Source organism: Gymnoscopelus microlampas (genome assembly GCF_963454915.1).
Source record: "Gymnoscopelus microlampas genome assembly, chromosome: 4".
Taxonomy (NCBI): Eukaryota; Metazoa; Chordata; class Actinopteri; order Myctophiformes; family Myctophidae; genus Gymnoscopelus; species Gymnoscopelus microlampas.
In genome coordinates this window covers 18,314,842-18,339,866 of record NC_139941.1, presented here as the reverse complement: position 1 = coordinate 18,339,866, position 25,025 = coordinate 18,314,842, and the positions used below count along the sequence as shown (strand labels likewise).

Genomic DNA, 25,025 nt, shown 5'->3' with positions numbered 1-25,025 from the left:
CTTCTTTGGGGCTTGTTTTCATATACCTGGTTGCTTGTTTCTGTAGCAAAATCTGGCAACACCGTATTGGGCGACGTCACCAGAAACATGTCCTCCATCCATACGTTCCACACGCTGGACATGAACCTGGACCGACCTGGACGCTGTGATTCATTGAATGGAGCATTTAGAAAACCCGTCGGCAAGTGACTTTGAGGGGACAGTGAGCAGGTCGCCCCCCCCTCCTCCCCTGTGTCGCATTGTTTGACATTTTATATATGAATGTGTAAATAAATGACGGAAAGAGGACAACGCGTTGAAGCATTTATTCTCCATAGAACAGAACAGAACAGTGCGGCAGCATCACTAGGTAAGCTAATTCAAGGCTACATATAGCGGCTAAAGCTAGCAGTTTTAGTTTGAGCATTTATGTTGTTATTACTATTACTGTCGGTAATGAACTCACCAGGCCCACGACTGACTAGCGTTATATTTCTCAGGTAGCTAGTGCATGTTGTTTATAAAGGAGCGTTGCTATAGCTTGCTTTGTGAACACTGTGTGTGTGTGTGTGTGTGTGTGTGTGTGTGTGTGTGTGTGTGTGTGTGCGCGCGCGTGCGTGCGTGTTTCTACCGTTACATTCTCAATTTCTGACATATCTGAGAATACTTCAGGTTCAGGCCAGTCATTTACATGACATAAATACGTGACATACGTGACATGAATCACTTCCATATTCCTGGGCTGGGGGAACATTAGCCAACATTAGCCAGTAGATCGTCACGTTGGCGAAGATATTTGGTGTGTAGACGGAAAAAAGCGGTCCATGTACAGAGCCATCTCAGGTCCAGTGTACTAGAGGCTAGAGCAGTGGTTTAATCTCAAAGACCCCCATAACTCTGAGAGGGTATGGAACCAAATGGACCCGTTGAGTTACAGAGCTGCAAAGGGTCCATTTGGCACCCCCTCAAGGACCCCTGGGGGTCCCTGGATCCCACTTTGAGAACCACTGTATTAGAGGGCATATTGCTTAATTCCACATGTTAATAATATAATACACCACAGATATGACAACGACCAGCTCCGTTTGATCTATAGATCACTAACCTGTCTGCTTGACAAGAGGACAAAGTACATGTGAACACTCAGAGTTACACAAATGGATGAAACCCTGATCACTTCTACTATGCAGTGAAAACCAAGCCTTATGGCTAAGCCTTACAGTTAATGCTGGGTATACTTTTGCATTCTCATGGTGACTATTACTAGGTAATGACAATGATCCATCTGAATATTCTGTCCATTTGGTTGGTTTTGGATACATTGTGCCTGTGGCCGTTACTTTCACAACTAATGATAGTGTTGGTGGCTGATGTCACCTGTTCCCTTAAGCGAACACTATTATTATGGGACTTAGAGAATGGTTGGACTGTTAATGTGGCGCTTATCTCCCCCAAGGCCCCAACCCTCCAACACTATAAAGTGTTCCTTGATAAGGGAGCTCCCCTTCAGTTTGGTTCGAGGATGGGAATGTGAAGGAACTACTAGACCATTTTAAGAGATCTTCCTGGTGGCAAGTATGTTGCTTTGCTATGTGCATGATGTTGGCTATTGGTTAGGTTGGCACTCAGTACTATCCTCAGTGTTAATTTATCTCTTCACAGTGTAAAACATGACCAAATTGGACCATTTGGGTCCCGTTTTACTCTTGAGTTTGAGTATTTAACTTGGGGTGTACTGTCATTATTTTCACACTCTGAGAGATCAACACTATTAGATTTTACTTTGTTGTTTGTGTCCATGTTTTATTTATTTATAGATTTATGTGTTTGTACGGTTGGATTGCTATTGCTTATTATTGCACTGATACCCTTGGTTCTAAAATACGGTGTCAGGTTACTAAGAATGATGATACAGGATTTCATTTAATTTACTGTCCCGTAAATAAACAAAAAGTAGTTTATATTTAAGTAATTTATATTTTTCTATCTGGTCTTTTATGCTTAGAACAGATACTGAAATATTATGGATAGCAACTGCAGAATAATATTTAAATGTTTTATTTCACAGAGTGTGGTTATTTTGAATAATACACAAATATTTTGTTTAAAATCCTCATTGGCCGACACGACAGTAGATGAAAAACATACTACTGTCTAGAAGTTTCCATGGCCCTTGCTTAAGTAACTATATAGGTATACATTAGGCTTTATAGTCATCCTTTTCCAGTGTGCCAGCACTGTACTGTGTAAGATTTGGCTTAGCAGTATAACGCCACCACAATAATAATAGTCTAAGAAAGAGTACAATATGAGTAAACTAGCTACTTTTTTAGGGTTATTATCGTTTCACATCGTGATGGATAAGCTGCTGGGCTGCCGTCTCCACCTGATAAGGTGTCACATGGTCCTGGAACATGTTCTGCTCAGTCAGCTGATAAAGGTGATGATGATCAGGGAAACTTTCACTGGCTGTGTTTTTATTGGGTGTGTGTGAGGGCTCATAAGTTAAACTCACTGAAGTTTGCCTACCTCATGTAATCACTAGTGGTGCTGCTCATACAACAGATCTAGATGCAATCAGCTAGTAGATAAGATCTGCATCATCACTATAAATTGGATGAAAACCAGGAAAAGACAACACTTCTGTATGCCATTTCATGGTATTACGATATCCAAAATCCCAGAGGATATCTAGTCTCATATCACAATATAGATATATAATATATTGCCCCCAGCTGTATCATGTATTACTTATTTCTGTATGTGACTGTGTTGGTTTGCATCCGCTCCTTTCCAGTTGCCCAGTTATGCTGCTGCTCTGTCAAAGAAGAAGGGATATACTATAGTCAGTGGCAGTGCCCCTATGTGAGATGGATTTATTTTAACCAACAAATACGCAGTGGTAACGGAGTAAATGTACTTTAGTATTGTATTTAGGTACAGATTCTGAGGATCTGTACTTTACTTGAGTATTAGATTGTTTTGATACTACATTTCCAAGACAAATATTTAACTCTTACTCGAGTACATTAAGCCCACTCCACACCAATGAGTTGCCATGCAGCTCTTTTCAACATGCAACTACTTGCAACCGTTATCCCCAATGGCAGTTGCAAGGAGTTGCGACTAGTTGCATTGGTGCGGTTTGGCCTTTTGGTTGGCTGTTTTTTGTTTTCTTCCCTAAAATGCAATTGGCCACACTTATGCTCTCACACTAGTCGTGTTTCTGGCTTCCCCCTCCGCTCGCCTCTTTGTTTCATCTTGTATGGGTGTATAGGAGTAAAAGTATTTAGTTCCTTATTCCTCAGTCATCTCTGTTTTTATAGGTGTTTCTGCAGGCTTTGATCGCAGTGGTTCTACAAGCAAGCACATCAGTGCATGCAGTGCAGGTGGTTTCAGACAGTTACTTGAAACAATAGTTACAAGGTCATAAATTCATTGGGAAAACATTACAGTTACATGTACTTTTACTTTAAGTATTTTTAAAAGCATGTACTTTTACTTTGACTTGTACTTTTAAGTGTTTTTCAAAGTATGTACTTTTGAATTCTTAAGTATATTTAAAAGCAATTACTTTTTTTACTCTTACTTGAGTAACATTTTGACTGAGCTACTTTTACTTGTAGTGGAGTAAATTTGACCATGAGTATCTTTACTCTTACTCAAGTACTGGGGTCGAGTACTTCATCCACCTGAAATACGCAATGCAGTGTGGAGTATTATGTGAAGTCAGATTTCACAGGAAGTGGATATTCAGTCATCGGACGAAATTGGACTGGACTGTCCAATGCAACATAAGTGTGAAGAGTGTTAGTGCTTAGGCCGCGGACCCCCCATCTGAAAGTTTTATGTGCCAGGAACCCCCAGGAAAGAAGGTTTATTTTCAATATTTTCCCGAAATGTTCAAAAATAGCAGATGTACAAGCTGTGAGCTTGTAGATCTGCTATTTTTTAATAGCTAACATAAATGGATAAAGTAGTTAAAATTATTGTGATGCTATATTAACAGATTTGACCCCCTGGACACCCCCCACCCCACCCCCAGGACCCCTCTTTGAGAACCAATGGCTTAGGCTATATTATATTTATTTATTTATTTTATTATTATTTTATTTAGGCATTGCATATCATGGCTGAGCATTCACGTGGAAAAGTCACAATGAATGCTAAATAAATTGTGGTGACAAGTTGGCCATTTGTGCTTGTGTTGGCCAGTATTATATGCTAACAGGAGATTTACGTGGCTTTACCCATTTAGACCTATTGTACTGTGCCTTGTTGTCATACGGCTTCTGATTATCGATATGCTTTCATTATGTAGCATGTTTTTTAATGAGAAAACTATGATTCCGTATGTTGGCTATTTTTGACATTTGTATTAGACAGTGACACTTGTAATTAAGTGCAAACCATGTAGAAAATGACTTATTATATACAGATACAGGTTGAATTTAGGCTTGTTCATTGTTTTGAGAGTTTATGCATTTTGCACTTTTATTACATTTCATTGTACAGTAGCTGATGGTTATTTCGGTGAAAATAATTTGAAATAATGAGCTCGTATTGTTTCTTACTTTCACACATTACATGTAGGCTATTTAATGTATGTGGGGTACACCTCCAACTGCATGTATCTTAATATTGTTTAAGGAACCTGAAATTATTTTTAAAAATCTGTCTCAGCTGAAGACATAAATCAGGGTGGTACACTGACTATTGTGTGTAATTTAGTAACTTTAGAGAAACCATGATATCTCAATACTGCATGTGGACTTGAGGATTATAAACAATGAACTCTCTTTTAAGTCACATCACCCAGCTCTACTGAAAAGCACTGACCAGAAAGAATTGAAAGATTTAGGGAGGGTGCGATCTTCTCTGAGGATGAACGTTGGGAGAGAGGACGATACAGAGACGGGATCGGTCGCATTCCTGTGGGATCGGAGACCAGCAGACTGTGTCGAAACATTTTCACATCCTGCATTTCCCTGCAATTTCTCTGCCTCTTGTAAATGTCAGAACTGTACAGACTACTACGGGCGAGGTGAAGATAGCCTGATGTTTCTTCTACAAGCAAGACTGGTGCTGTGTTGATGGTCAGCCTGCCCCTTATCTCCAAACCACAAGGCCTTGGACTTGTGTGTACACACACACACACACACACACACACACACACACACACAGTGTGTGTGTGTGGTGACCCGAGGCTGCTCTGATATGAAAATGTCACCAAGCAAATGTTTGCACTAACTTGATTTGACCCTCGCCACACCAATAAGTATCTACAGAGATAAAAAGTTATTTATTTGACAGCCAAAGCGTTCTGCTCATTTGCAGGGTTTATTACAATAAACCCCCAGCAGGTAGAGTAGTGATCAGAGTTCTTATTTTGGGGTCCTTGGTGCTTGTTTTGCCCTAGTAGCCATTCTAGCCAAGACCCTGTCATAACCAAGGTAACCGTGTCAAAGGTAACTAACAACAATTATACGCATTCTCCTTCCTGGACAACTATTGTACCATGTATGTTCATTTGCCAACAATATGTTGTACTGCCAATAATGGCAGAACTAGTTGTGTGGATATTTATGCCCCAGGCTCCAGCCAGGACCCATCTCATTTAGGATGGGGGTTAGATTTACTAGCAGGATCTCAAAATGTAACCATATGAGGCAGCAGCACTTGTTGACCATTGTCTAAAGCACTCTATTATCTTTTACATTGATGCTGCAGCCTCCTGCCACTCCCAGACATTCCATCGTACACACAAACACTCACACACACGCGACTGCCTTCTCTGTTTCTCTCATGAAACATTGATGACGAGGAAGGTGAGGGCTCACTTTACCTCTGGCCTCTATCTACAGGGAGGGTGTGTCAGCAAACCAACGGCACAGCTCACCAACTGCTTCTATATTGAAGAGAGAGGGGGTGGAGGGGTGGTAAATAAAAGGGTACTGTGTTCTTCAGTGACAGAACAGGATAGAGGAGTGGCAGCAGAGCCAGAGTCAGAGACCTGCCTGACCTTGCACGGGGCCGAAGCCTTATGGGCATATCGGGTCACAGTGTGCTGTGCAGCTCTACGGGGAACTGGATCAAATGTTTAATCCTGCGGTATGAACTGGGCAAATTCCACCGCTCGCTAAATGGCCTTCGCTGTACAGTGTGGAGCAGGAATCAACACGAAAATGCTCTCGCTGCAGCGGCAGCTTGGAAATGAGCGCTGATCTGTGGGTTCTTCTGGCATTACACTCGAGTCTGTGGTTCGCCAGTGCAGGCTTGGAATGTCAAGAAGGCTGGTTGTCGCCACTGCTCCTTGTATTTCGTCCTCACGTGCTCCTTACTTCCTCACTGCTGAGCGGTAGCAATGCTCATCCTTGTGTCTGTTTCTCTCTCTCTTCCTCTCTCCTGTACAGTCGACTGCACTCTGAGGACCCTGCAGTTCTCTCCAGACCTCTCTTCCATCAGCACTCACTGTTCCTGCGTATCTGTAACCGCTGCCAAGCAACGGGCATCATAGACGGAACTCTGCATCTGACAGACAGACAGCCAGACGAACTGAGTGACTCGGAGAGCTCTGCACAAGGGCCTCGCCAGGCAAAGGTGAGTGTCTTATTGGAATGAATGGGGCTCCTTGTCCAAACCAAATGATTCAGTCAGCAACTATTTGTGGAGTACACTATGGGTACAGTACCAGCATGCAGTCTGTGAGGGTTATAGCACCCTTATAGACTGCATGAACTGACCCTGTGTATACCTGCACTGAAGGTTGAACAATTGGAGGGTTTGCCTCGCCTGTCCGTGTTGTGTGTACTCTTGCTTGTTCTTGAACCCTCTCCCCACTCCTCCAATCCGGACCCGTTACAGCTGGGCTCCAGATAGCTGTTGTGTGTGTGAACGCGTTTTCCTGACAATTTCCTGTCCCCTCTGTGCATTATGCTTCAGGTCGGTCACAAAGGGCCATGTGTGTAGCACTTGTGTGCTTGTGTGGCTGTTAGTTACAACTCACACTCTGCCATTAATCCCAGGCCCCCTTCTACAGCTAGCGGAGGAGCCATGATTTATCGGTTCGGTCATGGCCGTGCGACCGCCACCGCTCTCCACCAGTGCAAGCTGACCCTCACCCTGGCTCTCGCCGTTCTGCTGTTACTGCATCCCCTGGGCGGAGTGCAGGGCCAGGCGGAGGCCCAATCCCCTGCCCAGGTCCTCCAGGACCTGCTGGCCCGCTACGGTGACAACGCCACCATCACAGTGCCCCAGCTCCGCTCTCTGCTGGCCCGTCTCAGCCTGGGCCAAGGCGACGGCAGCAGCAATGGGACCACCGCTACCGAGAGACCTCCAGCCACATGGCCCAAGGCCAACAGCTCCAAGGTGAGAAGACTCTGACCACCTGATGTTACATGCATTATGAAATTACTGTAACCTAACCAAAAATGTAATTGAATTAGCCACCAGCCAAATGCTGGTACATTTGAACTTTGACCGATAAGTAGAGCTGCACTAGCAGAGTGACATTATTCAGTTGTGCTATTCTGTTTAAAAAAAAGTTTTAAAATACTGCAAGTGAACCAACGTTTGAACGTGTATATCTGACCATATATACTTAATGCAATATTTATTTTAGAGTATAGATTATGTAAATGTACAGACACCAGTGTTGTCTTAAAAGTTAAGACAACTCTAAAATCCATGGCAACCCACAAATGGGGCCTAGAGGTTTATTGCGTCCTCATTGTCCTCTTAATCTAGAAATCTCCCTCGGGGTGCTGTCATGAGAGTAGAAGGGACAACTTAAGTCTGTCTGGAAGGGCCAGGAGCCACCGGTGCCAGATAACTAAAATGTTTCCCAGGCTTACTGCCACATACGATCGACTCGCTTAACTCCTTGATCTGCTTTGAGCGGATTTACTACTATCAGAGACCCAGGCAGACTTTGCAGTCTGCTTTGCAGACTACTGCCACCTCGTGGCATGGAGTTATATCCTTCTCACGCACGATCACAACAGCGCCATAAGCCGACAGTATGTTTGGCGTGTACTAGGTGTGAACACATTTACTTGTTAACGCCTTCTGACCCGACTGTTCTCCCGATGTTTCTTCTGTAGTAGTCAAGACAACAAATGTTTGAGAATTTCATTGTAGAGGCCTTCAGCTACAGTGTTGCTGACTTCATTGTACGCATGTCATGAGATAGAAGTGTACAAAATGTGTTTGCAGTGTTACCCATTCCCAGTAACCGGGAAACAACAGTACAACAGAGGCTTCAGGGCAATGACCGCCTTTGTTCTTACTTCTAAAGTAACTCACGTCTCTCCAATGACAGCCAGTACATCATCCGTATATTTTTAGACACATTAATAGAAATTGTGATTGCATTTGCCAAAGACCTTTGACATTCCTATATGTTAGCCGCCAAATCATTAAAATGTTGTTTCACTCATTTGTACAAGGCAGGTGTACGGAACAATTTAATTTGATATTGAATCAGGAAGGACATTTAAATATTACTGTATTGTTAATTAGAACATTTTAATCTACAAGTATACAGAGTATACTACTGTGCAGTTTATGCATAAGTTACTACTAACTCACCTACAGTATTTAATTGTGATATCTGCCATTCAGCTGGCTTTTAGGGTGAAACTGCAAACTTTCACATTTCGAGATATATAAAAGGCCCCATTTGTACCCGTTCTGTATACACTGATTTTGTATTTATTTTTTTACAAGAGACTGACTGCTGTGTATACTCTCCATCCACAGTGCCTGCCTGCAGACACGCTGGCTGTTTACAGCATCAGTGAGCAGTCGCGTCTGGATGGACGAGGCCTGCAGGAGCTCTGCCCCACCATGCTGCAGCAACTGGACGCCAGGGCCTGTGAGGAACAGAAACAGGAGGAGCCCAGCTCTGTCGCACCTCCCAGGCCCACGGCTGCTGAAGGTGAGCATCCTGTCTAGAAGCACGGCTTCTCAATCTATTTTTAATTTTTTACAATGAATTATTGCGTAATGCCAAACATTCTGGGATGTTATTTTATGAAATGGTGAAAATCTGAAATGAGATGTTGTGGTGAAAAGTTTGGTTTTCATGACTGTTTGCGTGTAATTGCCTTTTGAAACTCTGCTTTCACACAATAAGATCCTTGGTGTTATTATAAGTCTGAGAGTGTAAAAATTTACCCGAAAGGGCCCTGAGGATTAGGAGTATTTTACTATTCACACACTATTGAAGTTTTATGACTTCTTATTGCATTCTCTTTTCTGTTAATGTGTAACTTTGTTACATAAAAACACTGGTAAAGTATTGCTCAATGCTCTTAACGACTTTGCCTTAAATTGTCTCTGAGAAAATACCCGATTCATCGAAGACTCTTAGAAGAATGAATCTCAGCTCTAAAGCTTTATCTGCTCGCCTTCAGGGAGGTCAGAAGCAAAGTTAGAATGGCCTTTTTGGCCCGGGGTCCCATGTCATTTCTAGACCTGACTTTTAAACCAAAACATCTATTAGCCCCACAATCTCACTGCGGTCAGCAGATACTGGCCAACAGAGAACTCTCCCAGGTAAAGCCAATATATAAAGGAAGGCATATTGCTATCAAACCTCTCCTATTTCCTCTATATCAAGCTTCCCTCTTTAACACGGTATAGTTTGCTGACTGTAAAAACCCCACCGGATGTCCCTGGGAGCTCTTTAAGCCACTCTGGCATCTGCTACCAATCTGCTGGGCTTGGAGAAGTGGACTGCAGCGTAGGCCGTTGTTTGCCTTTTGTGTTTCCCGTCAAGTGGAACCTAAATTGTCCAGAGGAGAGGAGGATATAAAAAGTCGAGTAATGAAAGACTTGGAGAATTTGGAGAATACGTGCAACGTTCCTCCCTTGAGGGCGCAGCAGGGCCTTGCCAAGCGTGCTCACAATGCGGTTGTTAAGTTGGTGGTGCGTCACACATATGCAATGAATCTTGTTGGAGTTATTATTAATAAGCAAGCCTTTAGTCATGGGAGGATATACGATGTCTTCTTTTATCGAACTCCCGCACATTGTCTTCAAATGCAAGAAATCAGGAATTCTTTATTGATTAACACAATGTTTTGTTTCTGAGACCATCAGGTTATGAAGGTATCAAGATAACCTGATGAAGGTCTCAGGACCGAAACATCGATCGCACGGCGAGTTTGAAGTCGATTGGTCAGTCAGACAGAACATTTTATTTAAATGTCCACCACCTACCTTGTTTCTGTCAGAGTCTGCAGATAGAACCGTTTGTAGAACTGTTTGTGTATTGTACCTAAACCTGATCTCATAATCTCTTGTTTAGTTTCAGCAGGGGGTGAAATTCATCTCAGGACAAAATGGAAACCAGATTTAACAATTCTTTTAACGATTTAAACCTTCTTTTTCCGTAAACACTGCAGATGCTGCAGGGCTGAGCCACCTCAAGGCCCTGCTTAATGTCTGCAAGATTATTTTATTTTCTGCCTTCCACAGGTATGGACGCGCCCCCCCCCAGAGTGATTACCTGTTTAACACATGAGACGTTATTTCCCTTTTTGAATAATGCTACATTAGGTCATTAACTCTGCTCTGCATGTACAGGCCTAGGTTGTGTTTGACTTTTCAACTACCTCACCCTTCCCTTCCCTCCCCTCCCCCAGTGTGGGGCTTCTCTGTCCTGAGTGTGAGTGTGGTCAGTCTTTTCTCCCTGACCGGAGCCTTCCTGGTTCCCCTCATGACGGCGGGCTACATGAACCGCGTGCTCACCTATTTCATCGCCCTGTCCATCGGAACCCTCTACTCCACCGCTGTGTTCCAGCTCCTGCCTGAGGTGTGCTATCCAACCCACCCCTCCCTTCATCCACCCACCCATCCATCCATCCATCCCTGACAGCTGACGCTATCTTTTTCAAACTACACACACGCACGCACACACACACACACACACACACACACACACACACACACACACACACACACATAGCAGGCAAGTCCTCCCTTATTTCACACATGACGTCACATGGCTTTTTCATCAACCAAACTAATCCTGCGTTTGGCTACCCTGGGGCATTTCCTTTACCTCCCCCTTCCTCCTTCCTTCCTCTTTTCCTTGGCTTCCTTTTGTTGTTGTTTTTTCTCGGGCTTACTTTTTTCAATGGGCAGGTTGTTGTGGCTGTGGTTAATCAACTTCACTGCATTGCTGATCAGAGGAAGAAGTGTGTGTGTGTGTGTGTGTGTGTGTGTGTGTGTGTGTGTGTGTGTGTGTGTGTGTGTGTGTGTGTGTGTGTGTGTGTGTGTGTGTGTGTGTGTGTGTGTGTGTGTGTGTGTGTGTGTGTGTGTGTGTGTGTGTGTGTGTGTGTGTGTGTGTCTGACCCATCCCATGGCATTGAGATCTAGGCCAAACATGCTGTGTTGCTAACATTGGAGAGTTGTTGGCCAGCTTGCTGTTCAGTTGTGCTGCGCACGGCACAGTAAAAGCCTCAGTGTCCATTTGTTTTTTTTACCTCTCAGAATTCATTGCACTCTGTGTTCTTAACAATGCAGCATGCAGTACACCAGAGAAAGCTAGGCTAAAGGCGCTGCGTGGTGTGCAGCAGGACTGTAATTTGGCCAAAAGACAGTAATAGAGCGACGGACTGCGATGCCCTTAAAAAGTCCTCTTTTTTTTCTAATTGGGAAAGGAACACTTGGTTGCAGGGCTCCCCTTGCTCTTATTAAGCTATTTTAGAGTCCATTTGCCCCCTTTTTGTGTGTTCAAAGAGCTGTTTGGTGTGTAACCTGGGGCTACTGTCAAGAGATAATGGGGTGGTGCAGACACACCTGGCCTGACTGAAACAAAGACAATGTGTGTGTTTGTGTGCACTTGTGGATTTTCACAGTACTGTAATTTCATTGTAGTAATTAACACTCATCTTGATCAAAGGACATGTGTGTGTCCGTGGAGGGGGTGTAAACCTAGCCAACTATTATCTCCACATGCACGGGAACGGTGGTCTTTCAATGATCTAACAAACAATCGGTCCTTTGAATGGACAGTGGGCCAATTATCTCACCGGAAGATGGATGCGTCCTTATCTGGCATCTCTCCATTTTCAGCAGTTTGGTGATCACATTTGATTCTTACTTCCTTTTTTTAGGGGAGGTGTGGGGACTACATGGTGTGCTCATGTTTTTGTTTATTTTTTGGCTTAAAAAATGATCAATTCTAATTATCTCCTCTCTTGTCTGTCTTACTCCTCTTTCTCTGCACTCTCCTCCTTTCCCCATGCCTTCTCTGTTGTGCTGGTGGTCAGTGTGGGGTTATGGGTTCCTGTGCGTGACGCTCATCTCTTTGTGTTCGCTGGTGGGTGCCAGCGTGGTGCCGTTCATGAGGAAAACCTTTTACAAGCGGCTGCTGCTGTACTTCATAGCCCTGGCCATTGGCACGCTGTATTCCAACGCCCTCTTTCAGCTCATCCCAGAGGTAGAGTTTTCGCTGGCTTGAGCCCGTTTCAACCGCTCACAGAAAGCTACCGCGCTGGTCACTCAGACGAAGGCACCTTTAGTATTTAGAAAAGCGCTTTTTAACCTGAAAATTTGCTGAGGGACCAAGTAATGCTTAAACTGTAAGCTAAAATACTAGTGAAACCGTTCTAGCTGCCATGCTTCAAAATACTAGTGAAATTGTTCTAGCTGCCATCCTTAAATCCTGCCTAGACTCAGTTTGCATTTGTCATTAGCACATATAGCTGTTGACTACTTACAAGCTATGTTTCACAATCACCCCGAAATGATTCTGTTTACCTCACGTTGAGGGGTTTTGAGTCATGAGATGTTTTTTCTCCTTGAGGCCCAAACACTGACGCACACATCCCAACATGTCCTTCAAATCAGGGAATACTATGCAAGGCAAATCAGCACCAGGCTCCCAAACAAATATCTGGTTTTGATTATGTAGTGTCAACTAAGACATGGGAAAGCTACAGTACACAGTTTGGCAGTCTGAAATGTGGCTTGCATACAATAAGTATTTTGTTTGTGCAACAGGACATGACAGAGAAGTGAAAGCATGTCTCAAATGTGAAATCTCTTTCACTTTATTCCAGAGATGAACCATCCATGTACTAGACCAAAATAATAAAACGTTATACTGAGTGAGTTAGAACCTAGTAATTCACCATTCTATAATTACTGGCCCGCAGAAACTGCAGAGTCACGACCCCCTAAGCCTTGAAGCCTTGAAGCCTTAGTTAGAATAACTCCTAAACTCCAATGTGCCTGTTTAGTCACACGTTGACTGTAGGCCCAGGCAGTCTGCCTCTGAAAACCCCCTGATCCTACATCATTTACTGGGTTTCACAACTTGCTGTTTTTAGGCAATGACAGTGTATTATTCTTTCTGTCATGAGAATTGACCATAATCTCACGGCAGCAATTTTGGCTCCATGTCATTATCTGGGGATGGAGTGGAGAGGCAATGACATAAGAGCAAAATGGCCACTGTGGGAATATGGGCAATTGCATTCAAGCTTACCATGCTGTCCTCCCTGTACACTAGGCCTTTGGTTTTGACCCGATGGTGGACTTCTATGTGAGCAAGTCCACCGTAGTGTTCGGAGGATTCTACCTGTTCTTCTTCGTCGAGAAGGTCCTTAAGGTGCTGCTGAAACAGAAAAACAAGGTGAGCAAAAACGAGTTGTTTTTAGAATATATAATGGTACGGATATATATATATATTTTTTTTTTTAAATTACCAATTCGTCGAGAAGGTCCTTAAGGTGCTGCTGAAAGAGAAAAACAAAGTGAGCTAAAACAGGTTGTTTTTAGAATATATAATGGTATGGATATATATATATATATATTTTAAATTACAAATTTATCTTTCATCCAATCACAGTTGAATGTGCACACCAGAACCTTTTTATTGGTTTGAATTAAAATAAAGCCTTAAAGGTAGGTAAAAGGTTCTACTCCCACGTGTTCTTATTGTAACAGAAGCAGAAGCCACATCTTAATCGTTTGTATGTCTCTCCCAAGGTCGGCATTTTTACCTTTCTATTCAATCTAAGGCAGGTTTGACCAGTTCTGCAGGAGGCTGGCATAACGGCTGCTGATGAGTGATTATAACATGGTGTCATGATGTGTCATAAGTACTTTAGCTTTGTACTACTCACACATTCATAACCACATTTATTGACTCAACGTCAAGTGCCTGGAGTCTTCACACGTGTACTTGAATTGCGTAGAGGAGACACTTGTAGATCAAGTTGACACGTATGTCCTCAGGATATGACCATAACTTACAAGGCAATGCTAGGGGTGGGGCTGGTCTGCCTGTTGGCCTGGGGAAAAGTGTAAAAGAAAAAAGAGAGAGAGAGAGAGAGACCAATGTCTGTCTTACATAATGCACATGATCTTTCCATTTCCGTTTACAACACCCTCCTGTTCCAACTGCCAAGATCCTGGGAGTGGTCCTTGACAGTGAACTGTCCTTCAAGGCACACATTGCAGCGATCACTTAATTCTGTAGTTTTTCACTGTACAGCATCCAGAGGATCAGACCCTTCACCAAAGAGTCTGTCCAGCTTCAACACTGGCGCACACGTGGTCTTAAACCTCCCTAAAGGTTCATGTCTCCCCCTTCTGCGTTTCCTTCTCTGGCTTCCGGTTGGTTGCTGCTACTCACTTCCGATTTAAAACACTGCCAATGACCTACAAGGGGCATGGCATCCCCTTAACTTCAGGACATGTCCACACCTACACCCCTTCCCGCACACTTGGATCACCTGACACAGGATGCCTATCCTTCCTGTCCTACGACACCCTGGCCAGTGCTCAATGTGGGGCCTGGGGAGTCGTGGGGAGTGAGGGGGTTCAAGGGGGTCTCCAGCAAAATGAGGAACTGTTTAAAGTAAACAGTTGAGCCCTATTTTATTCTTCAGGTTTTCGAATGGTGGTCAGCTAAATAAATATGAAATAAATAGATGTGTCCTTGACATGAAAATGTTGGAGAACCACTGTCCTAGACCCTCCCTCCTGGTTCCTAAGCTGTGGAATGACCTCCCCTCGCTCAGGACTGAAGACTCACTCCCCATTTTCCACCGTAGTCTCACCTCTTTAGACTCACCCCTAGTGCTCCTCATTCCTTGTTCACTATGTTTTGCCTATATTCAATAGATGTTAACTACTGTATACTATCCAGATGTATGTTGGTTACTTGTTCAAATATGTCTCTGTTGTTGCCCCTAAACTCTGGAACAATCTCCCATACCACATTTAAGTCTTGTCCTGACACTGATTTAAAATCAAACCCAAAGACCCACCTTTTCTCTATTGCTTTTAGCTCAGAGGTTAAACCATGTTTTGTTTTATTACAATTATTTTGTAATTAGTTTGACATTAATCTTGCTTATGTGGACTATTGTATATCATGTGTTTCTATGTTGTCATCCTCGGTTGGAAAGCATTTTGGTTCAACTGTTGTTTTAAATGTGCTATATAAACAAATATGAGTTGACAGGATATTTTATGCTTCAGCTGTAGCATATACCTTTTTATTGGATGTAACTCCAAAATTGGAATATGTAACCAACCAGGTCTGCAAAATGTTATATTGTGAATGGATACAAGGCCAATATAGTCACAGAGTGCTATCCATTCATTCATAGAAATCAGTAGTTTTGAGCACAATCAAGTGGTGAATCTGGGGAAGTAGCTCCCCCTAGTGAGCACTCACCTGAGAGCCATATGGACCACCCAGCCTCATGTTGACACCTACAGTAGGTCACCTGTTGATCCCATTATAGGAACTCTTTGACCTACATACTTTAGGCACCAACATACTTTAGCCTCTATCCATTACCGTAACCAAAACCTATTAATGACCAAATGTCAATGGTCACTCAATTTAAACTTTATTTCAAAATAACTATATTGAATTGTAACAGATTTGGTGAGAAACAGTGAATGGTACAGTTATTACTATCATGATCATCATGACTAATGTCCATGTGTCATTCTCTCTCGTTTTTTTAATCTCTACCAGGGCCACGACCACAGCCACTACACCGGTGCGGAGCACTATTCGACAGCCAACGGCGACACAGAGGAAGGGGTGAGGGAGAAACATAAGCACAACGGGGAGGCCGGTGGCCTGGGCCTGGCTAAGGCGGAAGACGCAGGAGAGGGCGAGCTCATGCTCAACCCTGCACAGACACCACAGGTACAGGAAACACACAGGGTTCAACATGTGGGTATATACATGTATGTGTATACCTGTGCGCACCGGGGTATCACAGCACTGTGGGAAGTGTATTACTAGTTGAACAGGTACAAGCCGGTGCTGTAGTTTCTGTGTGGCAATACGTACAGCTGGATGTGAACCAACGGCATCAATAGCCACATTTCTAGGGCATCCGAATGGTGCAGGGGTAAAGTTCCTGCCCGCCACGTGGGGAACTTGGGGTTCGATAACCTTTATGGTGCATCTGGCTTGACCGGGTGCTCTAACAAACACGATTGGCCGTGTTTGTGGGTGGGAAGCCTGTTACAGAGGCCGATATGTGATACGCTGCACTAGACAGTCTTTAGGATGGACGGTGTGCCTGTTAATTTTTAAACTTTGTTTTATTGGTTTTTCTGCACATTGATAACAGATTCAGTGTGTTCGGATCATGATATGTGCCATATGGGGAAAGGGTGAAAAAAACATACAGGCCTTCACATTGAAGGAGCCACAATCAAGGGAAAAGAAAGAAAAACAAAACAAAACAACGACATTAAAGCAACAGGGGAAACAATACAACAATCCATCACAAAACAAAAAACGAACCCAAATACAACTACTTGCACACTCATACACGCACACAGTGTCATCTTGATCTCACCTTGGCTCCACACTTTTAAGTGACAGATTCATTCAGGAATAACCGGTAAGGTGGAATTGTCGATTTCCATCTCATAAGTATTAGGAGTCTTGCCAGCAGTGTTACAAAGGCTATCAGGTCTGCTAAGCGGTTAAGCGGGAAATGGATCTGAGGGAATAAGAGTACTTATTCCTGGTGAAACTACTCACTGTCATGTGAAAAAATGCAGCTGGCGATGTCGTGTGTATCGGAGGAGACAGGGTTTTCTACACCCTCCAAATCCAGACAGTAAGGGCAAACGTTACTGGTCGGCAGTGACGGACTACATGGGGTAGTATTGGGAATCGACATAACGATTAAATTGGGGGGAAAGAAATAGTAGCCACAGCCTTGATTATGAAAACCTAGCGTTATATATTTACCAGCAGACAAGCTCTTGCAATTTGTGTTTAATATCGCAAAAAAAGAAAAGGGGGAAAAAAAACATCCATCATGAACGTCCAATTTCATTTTGGCAATTCCTCCCTCATGAATTGGTTTGAGTTGTGATTGACTGATGGAGACTGGCTCATGATACAGATGTGATGTGAAAGATATTTTAATCGACACAATATAAAAAAACCTAGGTGTATTAATAATAACAGGTCTGGTCCGTATTGGTAAATCAGTTGCAATTACCATGATCCTACTGCGAGTCCAATCTGTGCACCAGAACCCTCTCGGATTCTTTCTCAGATTTTTGGGTTCAATTGGATCCGTGACGACCTCTAACTCACTTGAAATAAACATTCGTGTTTAGCTCTTACTTACTTAGCTTTTTTCTCTTCTGTTGTAACCTTTTAGTAAAGTTTATATATGCTCTTTTTGTAATGTTGCTTGTTTTCTGTATGGGGACTACGGATGGAAATTAGCATTCTTGCTAAATCCGGTGTATTTACATTGCATTGTATGTGTGGTGTTGATTGATATGTGCTGTCCCTCCCAAATTAAGGTGTAAATAAATAAAACATGGACAAAACAGAGTCAGTACAGTAGAGTCAGTAGAGGAGAAACGATGAATCAAATAATCAATTAACCGATCGACAGAAACTAGAAGTATCATAAATATTTCTTATGTGCTATTTACATCTTCACCAAAATATGAAATGCTTGCCTTTATTCCGATGATATGATAACAAAAACGTTAGATTCGTATTATTAAACAGAATCTGCTTTGACCCTTAATTTATACTCTGTTGTATGACTGTGTCACTTGCCGAAAATGACAGATCTACAAGCTCACAACACGTCGCTTTGTAGATGTGCTATTTTCGGTGAGGGACACCCTTGTTTGACAAAGTATAAAACAGGCTTTATATGTCTCAGGAGTCCCAGAGCACAGAGGCGACGCGCCGGTCCGGCGGTGGCTGCTACTGGCTGAAGGGTATTGCCTACTCTGACATCGGCACGCTGGCCTGGATGATCACGCTGAGTGATGGCCTGCACAACTTCATCGATGGCCTGGCCATCGGCGCCTCCTTCACCGCATCTGTCTTCCAGGGAATCAGCACCTCTGTCGCCATCCTGTGCGAGGAGTTCCCCCACGAGCTGGGTGAGTCCTGCGAGAGGACCCTATTATTTGACACACATTTTTCAGCCATGACCGGCATACTCTGAATCCAGTTGCTCTTATTCAGTCAGTTAGTTAGTTAGTATTCATAATATTTCCTGCTGCTGGCCATACTTAGCTAATCAATATAAGAAGTTTGTTTTTATCCTGCAGTTACAGGGTTGTCTTTGTTCGTCTTTTACAAAAAAACAAAAACAATACTCAATACTGTCTCTTATCTCCGTCCTTCCCTCTCAACAGGTGATTTTGTTATCTTGCTGAATGCTGGCATGAGCATCCAGCAGGCGCTGTTCTTCAACTTCCTTTCTGCCTGCTGCTGCTACCTGGGCATGGGGTTTGGCATCCTGGCCGGCAACAGCTTCTCGCCCAACTGGATCTTCGCCCTGGCAGGGGGCATGTTCCTCTACATTGCATTGGCAGACATGGTTAGTGGCAGAAAGCTTGTGTGGACGGGGAATATTAGGGAGGTGTATAAACGTATAAATCCATATGTGTGCGTTCTCTTTACATGATGATCTATAATGAAACACGTATGCCTCCTCCTTCCTTCCTTCCTTCCTTCCTTTATCTCTTCCAGTTCCCAGAGATGAATGAGGTCAGCCGGGAGGAAGAGGAGGCGGGTGGCAAGCGATTCCTCGTGACATTCGCTATCCAAAACGCCGGCCTGCTGACAGGCTTTGCTATCATGCTCATTCTCACCACCTACTCTGGACAGATACAGATGGGCTAGCAGCACTATAAACAAGCTGACCAAAGCAGATCTAGATCTGTGTGAACAGGAACTGACCAGAGCCGGTTTGTGCAGGTGCAAACTGGTCCTAAAGGGGAACAACCGTGAGTTGGGACGAAAGGTAGCCCATCCCACCCCCCTTCCATCTCCTCTCCCTCTCAGGTCCAATTTTACCCTCAACTCCCAATTATCAGGACCTAGTCTCTGGTGCGGCAGGCACGCACATCTATAGGACTATTAGAAACCCAGTTCATTTGCAGTTCCCATATGCAGTAGATTGCTGGAAGACGTTCCAGATGTTCATCCTTTGAACTCTCGTTGGCCTTCTCATGACTGACCTCCATCCCCCTCTCCCTCTGCCAGTGTGGGAGACACCCATAGCTTCAGTGCTCAGAAGGACCCGGAGAGATGAGTCTAGTACAGTACAGTACAATACATGAGAAGCACTGTATGAAATCTTTGTTGACCGCGAACTGACGTGCAATACTTGCCTGGTTGCTCAAACTGGCCTCTCTTCCCAGGCTACTGATCAGCCACTCTGGTCTTTTTTTTTCTCTCTCTCTCTCTTCTCAAACTCCTCTCATTGGATGTGGGGAAGTCTCAAACAGATCCTATTTAAAGTTAATGAACACATTATATGAATATATCCTCCTTGCCCATACACCTCCCCCAGGAAGTGGGATAAGCACAATCAGGTAAATGCAATTGCATTGTAGACACCTTTGAACTTATTGTCACCTCCCTTTCCATTTTTATTCCATACCAAAAATAGCTCCGGTGTCTCCAATGAATTATGATCAAGCAAACTAACTTCCTGTTTTTGTGTATTGTTTTTTTTTTTTTTGCAAGAAACTGAACGGGAAAAATTATGTGACTTTTTAGAAGACCAAATACAGGGAGGCCATTGAGAATGGTGAAGGGCTACATTGTGACGTAGACTCTGTCTGGAATGGCATACATTCACTTGTGTTTAGCGTTGCGAAGTGCTTAGAATGCCAGTAAAGCCTGGTTCAGTTCTGCAAAATGAGAGCAATTATGGTCTCACGTCTGTTACTGGGTGGCTTAATCCAATTGTTTGTTTTTCCCTCTGAGGTTATTTTTCACTGATCAATTTCCAATACTTGGCCACCTGTGTATGCCTTGCATAAATCCAGCATCAATCCACCTTTTTAATTCCATGTGATCACACCAAGACCTATCGCTACAGACATGGCTGCTTCAGAAATGAATTTGTAAAGCCCACCTCTTGCTTTAATTGATTGGCTGCCTGGGCAAAATGTGACACTGACCAGCGGTGCAAATCATGGCGCAAGTCGAGTGCCAGGCACGCCATAGGAGAACAATGATTTTTCTGGTGACAGGTTTCTAATGATGTGTCTCAGTGTGATCACCCCCTTAGCCTCTAGAAATGCATTTTTCCATCGCTCAAGCATCACAATTATATTTCCATATTATAGTTTTGAAATCCCCAAATATGTATTCTTTTAGACTTGTTTAAAGTTTTAAACGTACTGCAGTATATGCTGAATCGTAAGTACACACTGTGTGCTTGTTTGCATCCTTGTCTGTACTAATATTGAGTCATATTTGATTTAATAGAGGATATGCGCATGCTTAAAGTGAATGGCACATCGAGTGGCAAGGCAACATGCAGTGAGTTTAACATTGTTTAATGTTGTTTAATGCAATCAGATATGACTTTTCTGTTTGGATGCATGGGCTGTCAAGGCCAGAAAGTATTTTTTTGACACTCAGTAGGCATTCCTGCATAACTTCCGGGTTTGATGATGATGTCACACGCATATCCTCTATAGTAATCACCTTTTCTGTTGCTAGCCAGATCTCTTGGCTCATTATCTCCAAGGACAACCAAGCGGTTTACTATCTGTACTGTACTAATGTTTGATTGAACCATTGAGTAAAGAGGATGCAGTGAGGTTCATTATCATTATCAAGGGACCATGTGGTATTATTAACAAGATAAAATGACATTACATTACACTGTCTGTAGAACCATAATAAGCATAGAACTCATAAGCATAAGGATGGCAGGTGTCTCTAGTGATGCACATTTTGAGTCAAACGGTTATACAGGAGGTGATATCTGGGTGGTAGGATGTTGTATGGATCATTCTCTGTACAGTTTTCCTTCATATGCTAATGCTACATTGAGTTAAAGCCTTTGAGACATACTTGGACTGTCATTTATACAATGTGAAGGTGGTCACTTGTCAAAAGCTGCGCATTCTTTATTAGATTAAATGTTAGTAATTGAAAAAGAGCTGTACAAAATAAAAATGTACAGTGATCTAAACTTAGGCCTGTTTTATAATTACACCATCATTTAGTAGCATACCATTTCTAAGTTATTCCCAGCTGAAGAGTGTAAACCAAGATATAAAGTGATGTACCATCTGATAATGGAAGCTGTTCTAATCTCTGGATGATACACATTATTTTAAGCCATGTGATATTTCTTGTCTTTGTTTTATATGAACCTGTAAGCTCATAAGTTTAATTTCTTTATCTTAAAGCCATGGCGCCAGAAAGATGCATTGTTTATTTGTTTTTGTTTTTTTGTTTTTCATGCAGAGTTAATATAAACTGTTTCTGTCAAAGTAGTGGAACAGTTGGACAATTCATAATACACATACTGTAAGCGCTCATTGTAACGTACAGTTTTGAACAAAAAAGAAAGAAAGCTGCTGCAGTGCCTGGTGGCTCAGCCAGTTAAGCCTGAGTTTTACTTAGTTGAGCGCAGGTGTAGCTCATTTAAAATGTACATCACAACTTGTAGATCTGACATTTTCAGTGTGTGACATCCATGCACAACTTATTACAATATATCAGGCAGGCACGTCCTTGTGAGTTGCAAGGACCTGGGATCCAATACGACCTCCAGCATCTTGTCTTGCGTGTCTCCCCTCTCTGCCCTTGTTTCCTGTCTCTACACAGTACTCTATCTAATAAAGCAATAAGAAATGCCACACACAAAACTAAAGCTACGGCACTGGCGCACATATTGTCCAGTTAAAGATAATACTCCTATATAGATTCCTAATGTGGTTGCTCTGATGCAAAGCAATGACCAATGTTGGATATTTTAAAAGACATTATTTATTTATCCTGTTTCAGACGTGCACAGCGGTATCTTGAAAAGTATTGTATCTAATGTAATTTATGGGAAACATCCTTGGCCTTCTCTCTGTGTGTTGAGGGAATGTCTTTTTTGTATAAACATCCTTTTCCAACACCAAATGCTTTAAGTATCATTATTGTACAATACAGTGTGTTATGTTGGCAAGTTATCAAGGTGTTCTCAAGTTAACCATATATTTGTGTTGAAGGTGCTATAAGCGATATTTTTGGGTTCAAACAAAGTCCTTTGATAAAATGTTAAAATCTCTATATTCTGTAATCATTTCCGTATAGTGTTTGTTCAGTAACAGCCAGGGTCTCCTCGTCTCCAGCATACATTTTCAGATGGGCCAATTTCATCCAATCAGGAGAGAGAACCCATTTATCAGCTGAAAATAATATATATATATATATATATATATATATATATATATATATATATATATATATATATATATATATATATATATATATATATATATATATATATATATATATATATATATATATATATATATATATATATATATATATATATCTCACACACACACACACACACACACACACACGTTCTAACCACCTTTAATCACTAGCAAATACTTAATAAATATGGTAGGTGGAATTAATGAAATTGTACTGTACATTTTCAAGGTAAATAGATAAAAAGGCTCCTGATAATATCACTTTAAACTTTAACCTCTTGCAATTATTTATATAACTATAATAATGGACACATATATAAAGATCACCCATGTTCTAGATGGCTGGCCCTTTGGAAGAGGGATGCTGTAAACAATAGCAATTTGCATTTGCACTGATGCACTTTAACTTTTAATGTCAGTGATGTTGATGATTGATAATTAGAGCCAATGCCAGATTTTGGGGTCTGATGCAAAAATACAGTTTTTGGAGAGTCATACCGTTTACTTTTAGTTTTAGCCTTTATTTTATATGGAATTTTATTTCATTGTGGAACAGTGGAATACATTCACAAAGGCAGATGAAAGAAGCTGAAGTACCGTTTGTAGCCACTAGTCGGCATCAACAGCTTAGCTGTATTCAACTGAACGTCAGATACTCCAGAGAGACATAAGGAATCGGATGGTTTAGTATGTCTCTATTAGACTCTATCTTGCTTATTTTAGGGCAGATATTGCATTAAGAATTCACGTGCCCATTCCTCAGTGCAGTCTGCTTTAGTGCACAGTTTACCTGTGCCCACTTTACCAACCAAACCAACAAGCCATTCAACAGTGTTAACGTCCCTCCGAGTCATGGGGGAGGACAAATACAGAATGTTTAACACCACGTAGATACTAGGGATCATAGTCGCTTTGCATGTTGCTGATCCGGTCCGGGTCCGGAGCGGATACGGAAACCCTACATGGATGTGGTGAGTGCAATTTACCGGATACAGTCACAGGGGATACAGTAGGCGGGCTTTAGACCGGATCACACTGGTTAACTCGGAATAGAAACAAAAGCTTTCAACAGGTGCCGTGGGAAACACTGCGGTCACGCTGGCCGCTCTTCAGAGAGAGTCAGTCGCGCTAGCCGCGCGTCAAAAATGATTGCGCAGCTACTGGCTTTTTACGGTTAGGCGGACTGATGGTGCGTTCAATGAAATCGTAAATCCCAGTTACTTCAATATATACATGTAAAAATTTAATAAAACCAACTAAAAACATTGTTTGTGTCTAATGTTCTCGTCTGTGATTATTACCGAAATGTTTTACTGCACAAATTATTAATAATAAAATATTGTAATATTACAAAATCCCATACAGTTTAATGTAATTCTTTGGAAAATCATAAAAAAAATCTAAAAACAGAGTTATCACCCAGCAACTAAATGTTATTGTGCCCATGTGTGTCCGTTACAATATGTGATTATTACCAATATATTTTACTGTACCGATTATTAATAATAAAATATTGAAATATTACAGAATCCCATCCATTTCAATGTAATTTTTCAGAAAATCAGTCAAAAAACATAGTTATCACCCAACAACTAAATATTAATGTGTCCCATGGTCTCTTGTACAACTGTGATGATTATCAATATGTTTTACAGCAGCAATTATTAAGAATAAATTATTGAAATATTACAGAATCCCATCCATTTCAATGTAATCTTTAGAAAAATCATAAAAAATCCAAAAAACATAGTTATCGCCCAACAACTATATATTAATGTGCCCCATGGTCTCCTGTGCACCTGTGATGATTATCAATATGTTTTACAGCAGCAATTATTAATAATAAATTATTGAAATATTACAGAATCCCATCCATTTCAATGTAATCTTTAGAAAAATCATAAGAAATCCAAAAAACATAGTTATCGCCCAACAACTATATATTAATGTGCCCCATGGTCTCTTGTGCACCTGTGATGATTACCAATATGTTTTACAGCAGCATTTATTAATAATAAATTATTGAAATATTATAGAATCCCATGCATTTCAATGAGCCACTTAAGAAGTTTTTTAAGAGATTTTGGCATTCACAAATGTTTTCTTAGCTGTGATTTGTTCTTAAGTTAAGAAGAAATCTACGCATACTAGAGAGCACTCTTAGGGTGGCCTTTGAGTTCTTAAGTGTGATATGTTTGTGCAAAAATAATTAATTCTCGAAGTTTCTTCAATTCTACAGTTGTATAATATAGGATTTAAATTACAATAATATTTTTATCATATCTTTAGAGCAAAGGTTCTCAAAGGTGTGGTCT

At 41.9% G+C, this 25,025-nt stretch overlaps 1 protein-coding gene across 6 annotated transcripts; it reads left to right on the top strand.

Annotated features, from left to right (window-relative positions):
* Window positions 1-87: 87 nt before the first annotated feature.
* On the top strand, window positions 88-22,453 carry slc39a14 (solute carrier family 39 member 14). Of its 6 annotated transcripts, XM_084055297.1 has the most exons (11): window positions 88-349; window positions 1,436-1,554; window positions 6,393-6,579; window positions 7,005-7,347; window positions 8,740-8,917; window positions 10,629-10,798; window positions 13,505-13,627; window positions 15,992-16,168; window positions 18,177-18,402; window positions 18,661-18,845; window positions 18,998-22,451. In XM_084055297.1, exons 4-11 carry the CDS (start codon window positions 7,033-7,035, stop codon window positions 19,148-19,150), a joined length of 1,527 nt encoding a protein of 508 aa, XP_083911423.1. In that variant the 5' UTR covers window positions 88-349; window positions 1,436-1,554; window positions 6,393-6,579; window positions 7,005-7,032; the 3' UTR covers window positions 19,151-22,451. The 6 variants fall into 6 exon arrangements, with proteins under 6 accessions (XP_083911423.1, XP_083911426.1, XP_083911427.1 ...); XM_084055300.1 differs by lacking the exons at window positions 1,436-1,554; window positions 10,629-10,798 and adding an exon at window positions 12,261-12,430 and having other exon boundaries at window positions 18,998-22,453; XM_084055301.1 differs by lacking the exon at window positions 1,436-1,554 and having other exon boundaries at window positions 7,019-7,347; window positions 18,998-22,452.
* Window positions 22,454-25,025: the final 2,572 nt, after the last annotated feature.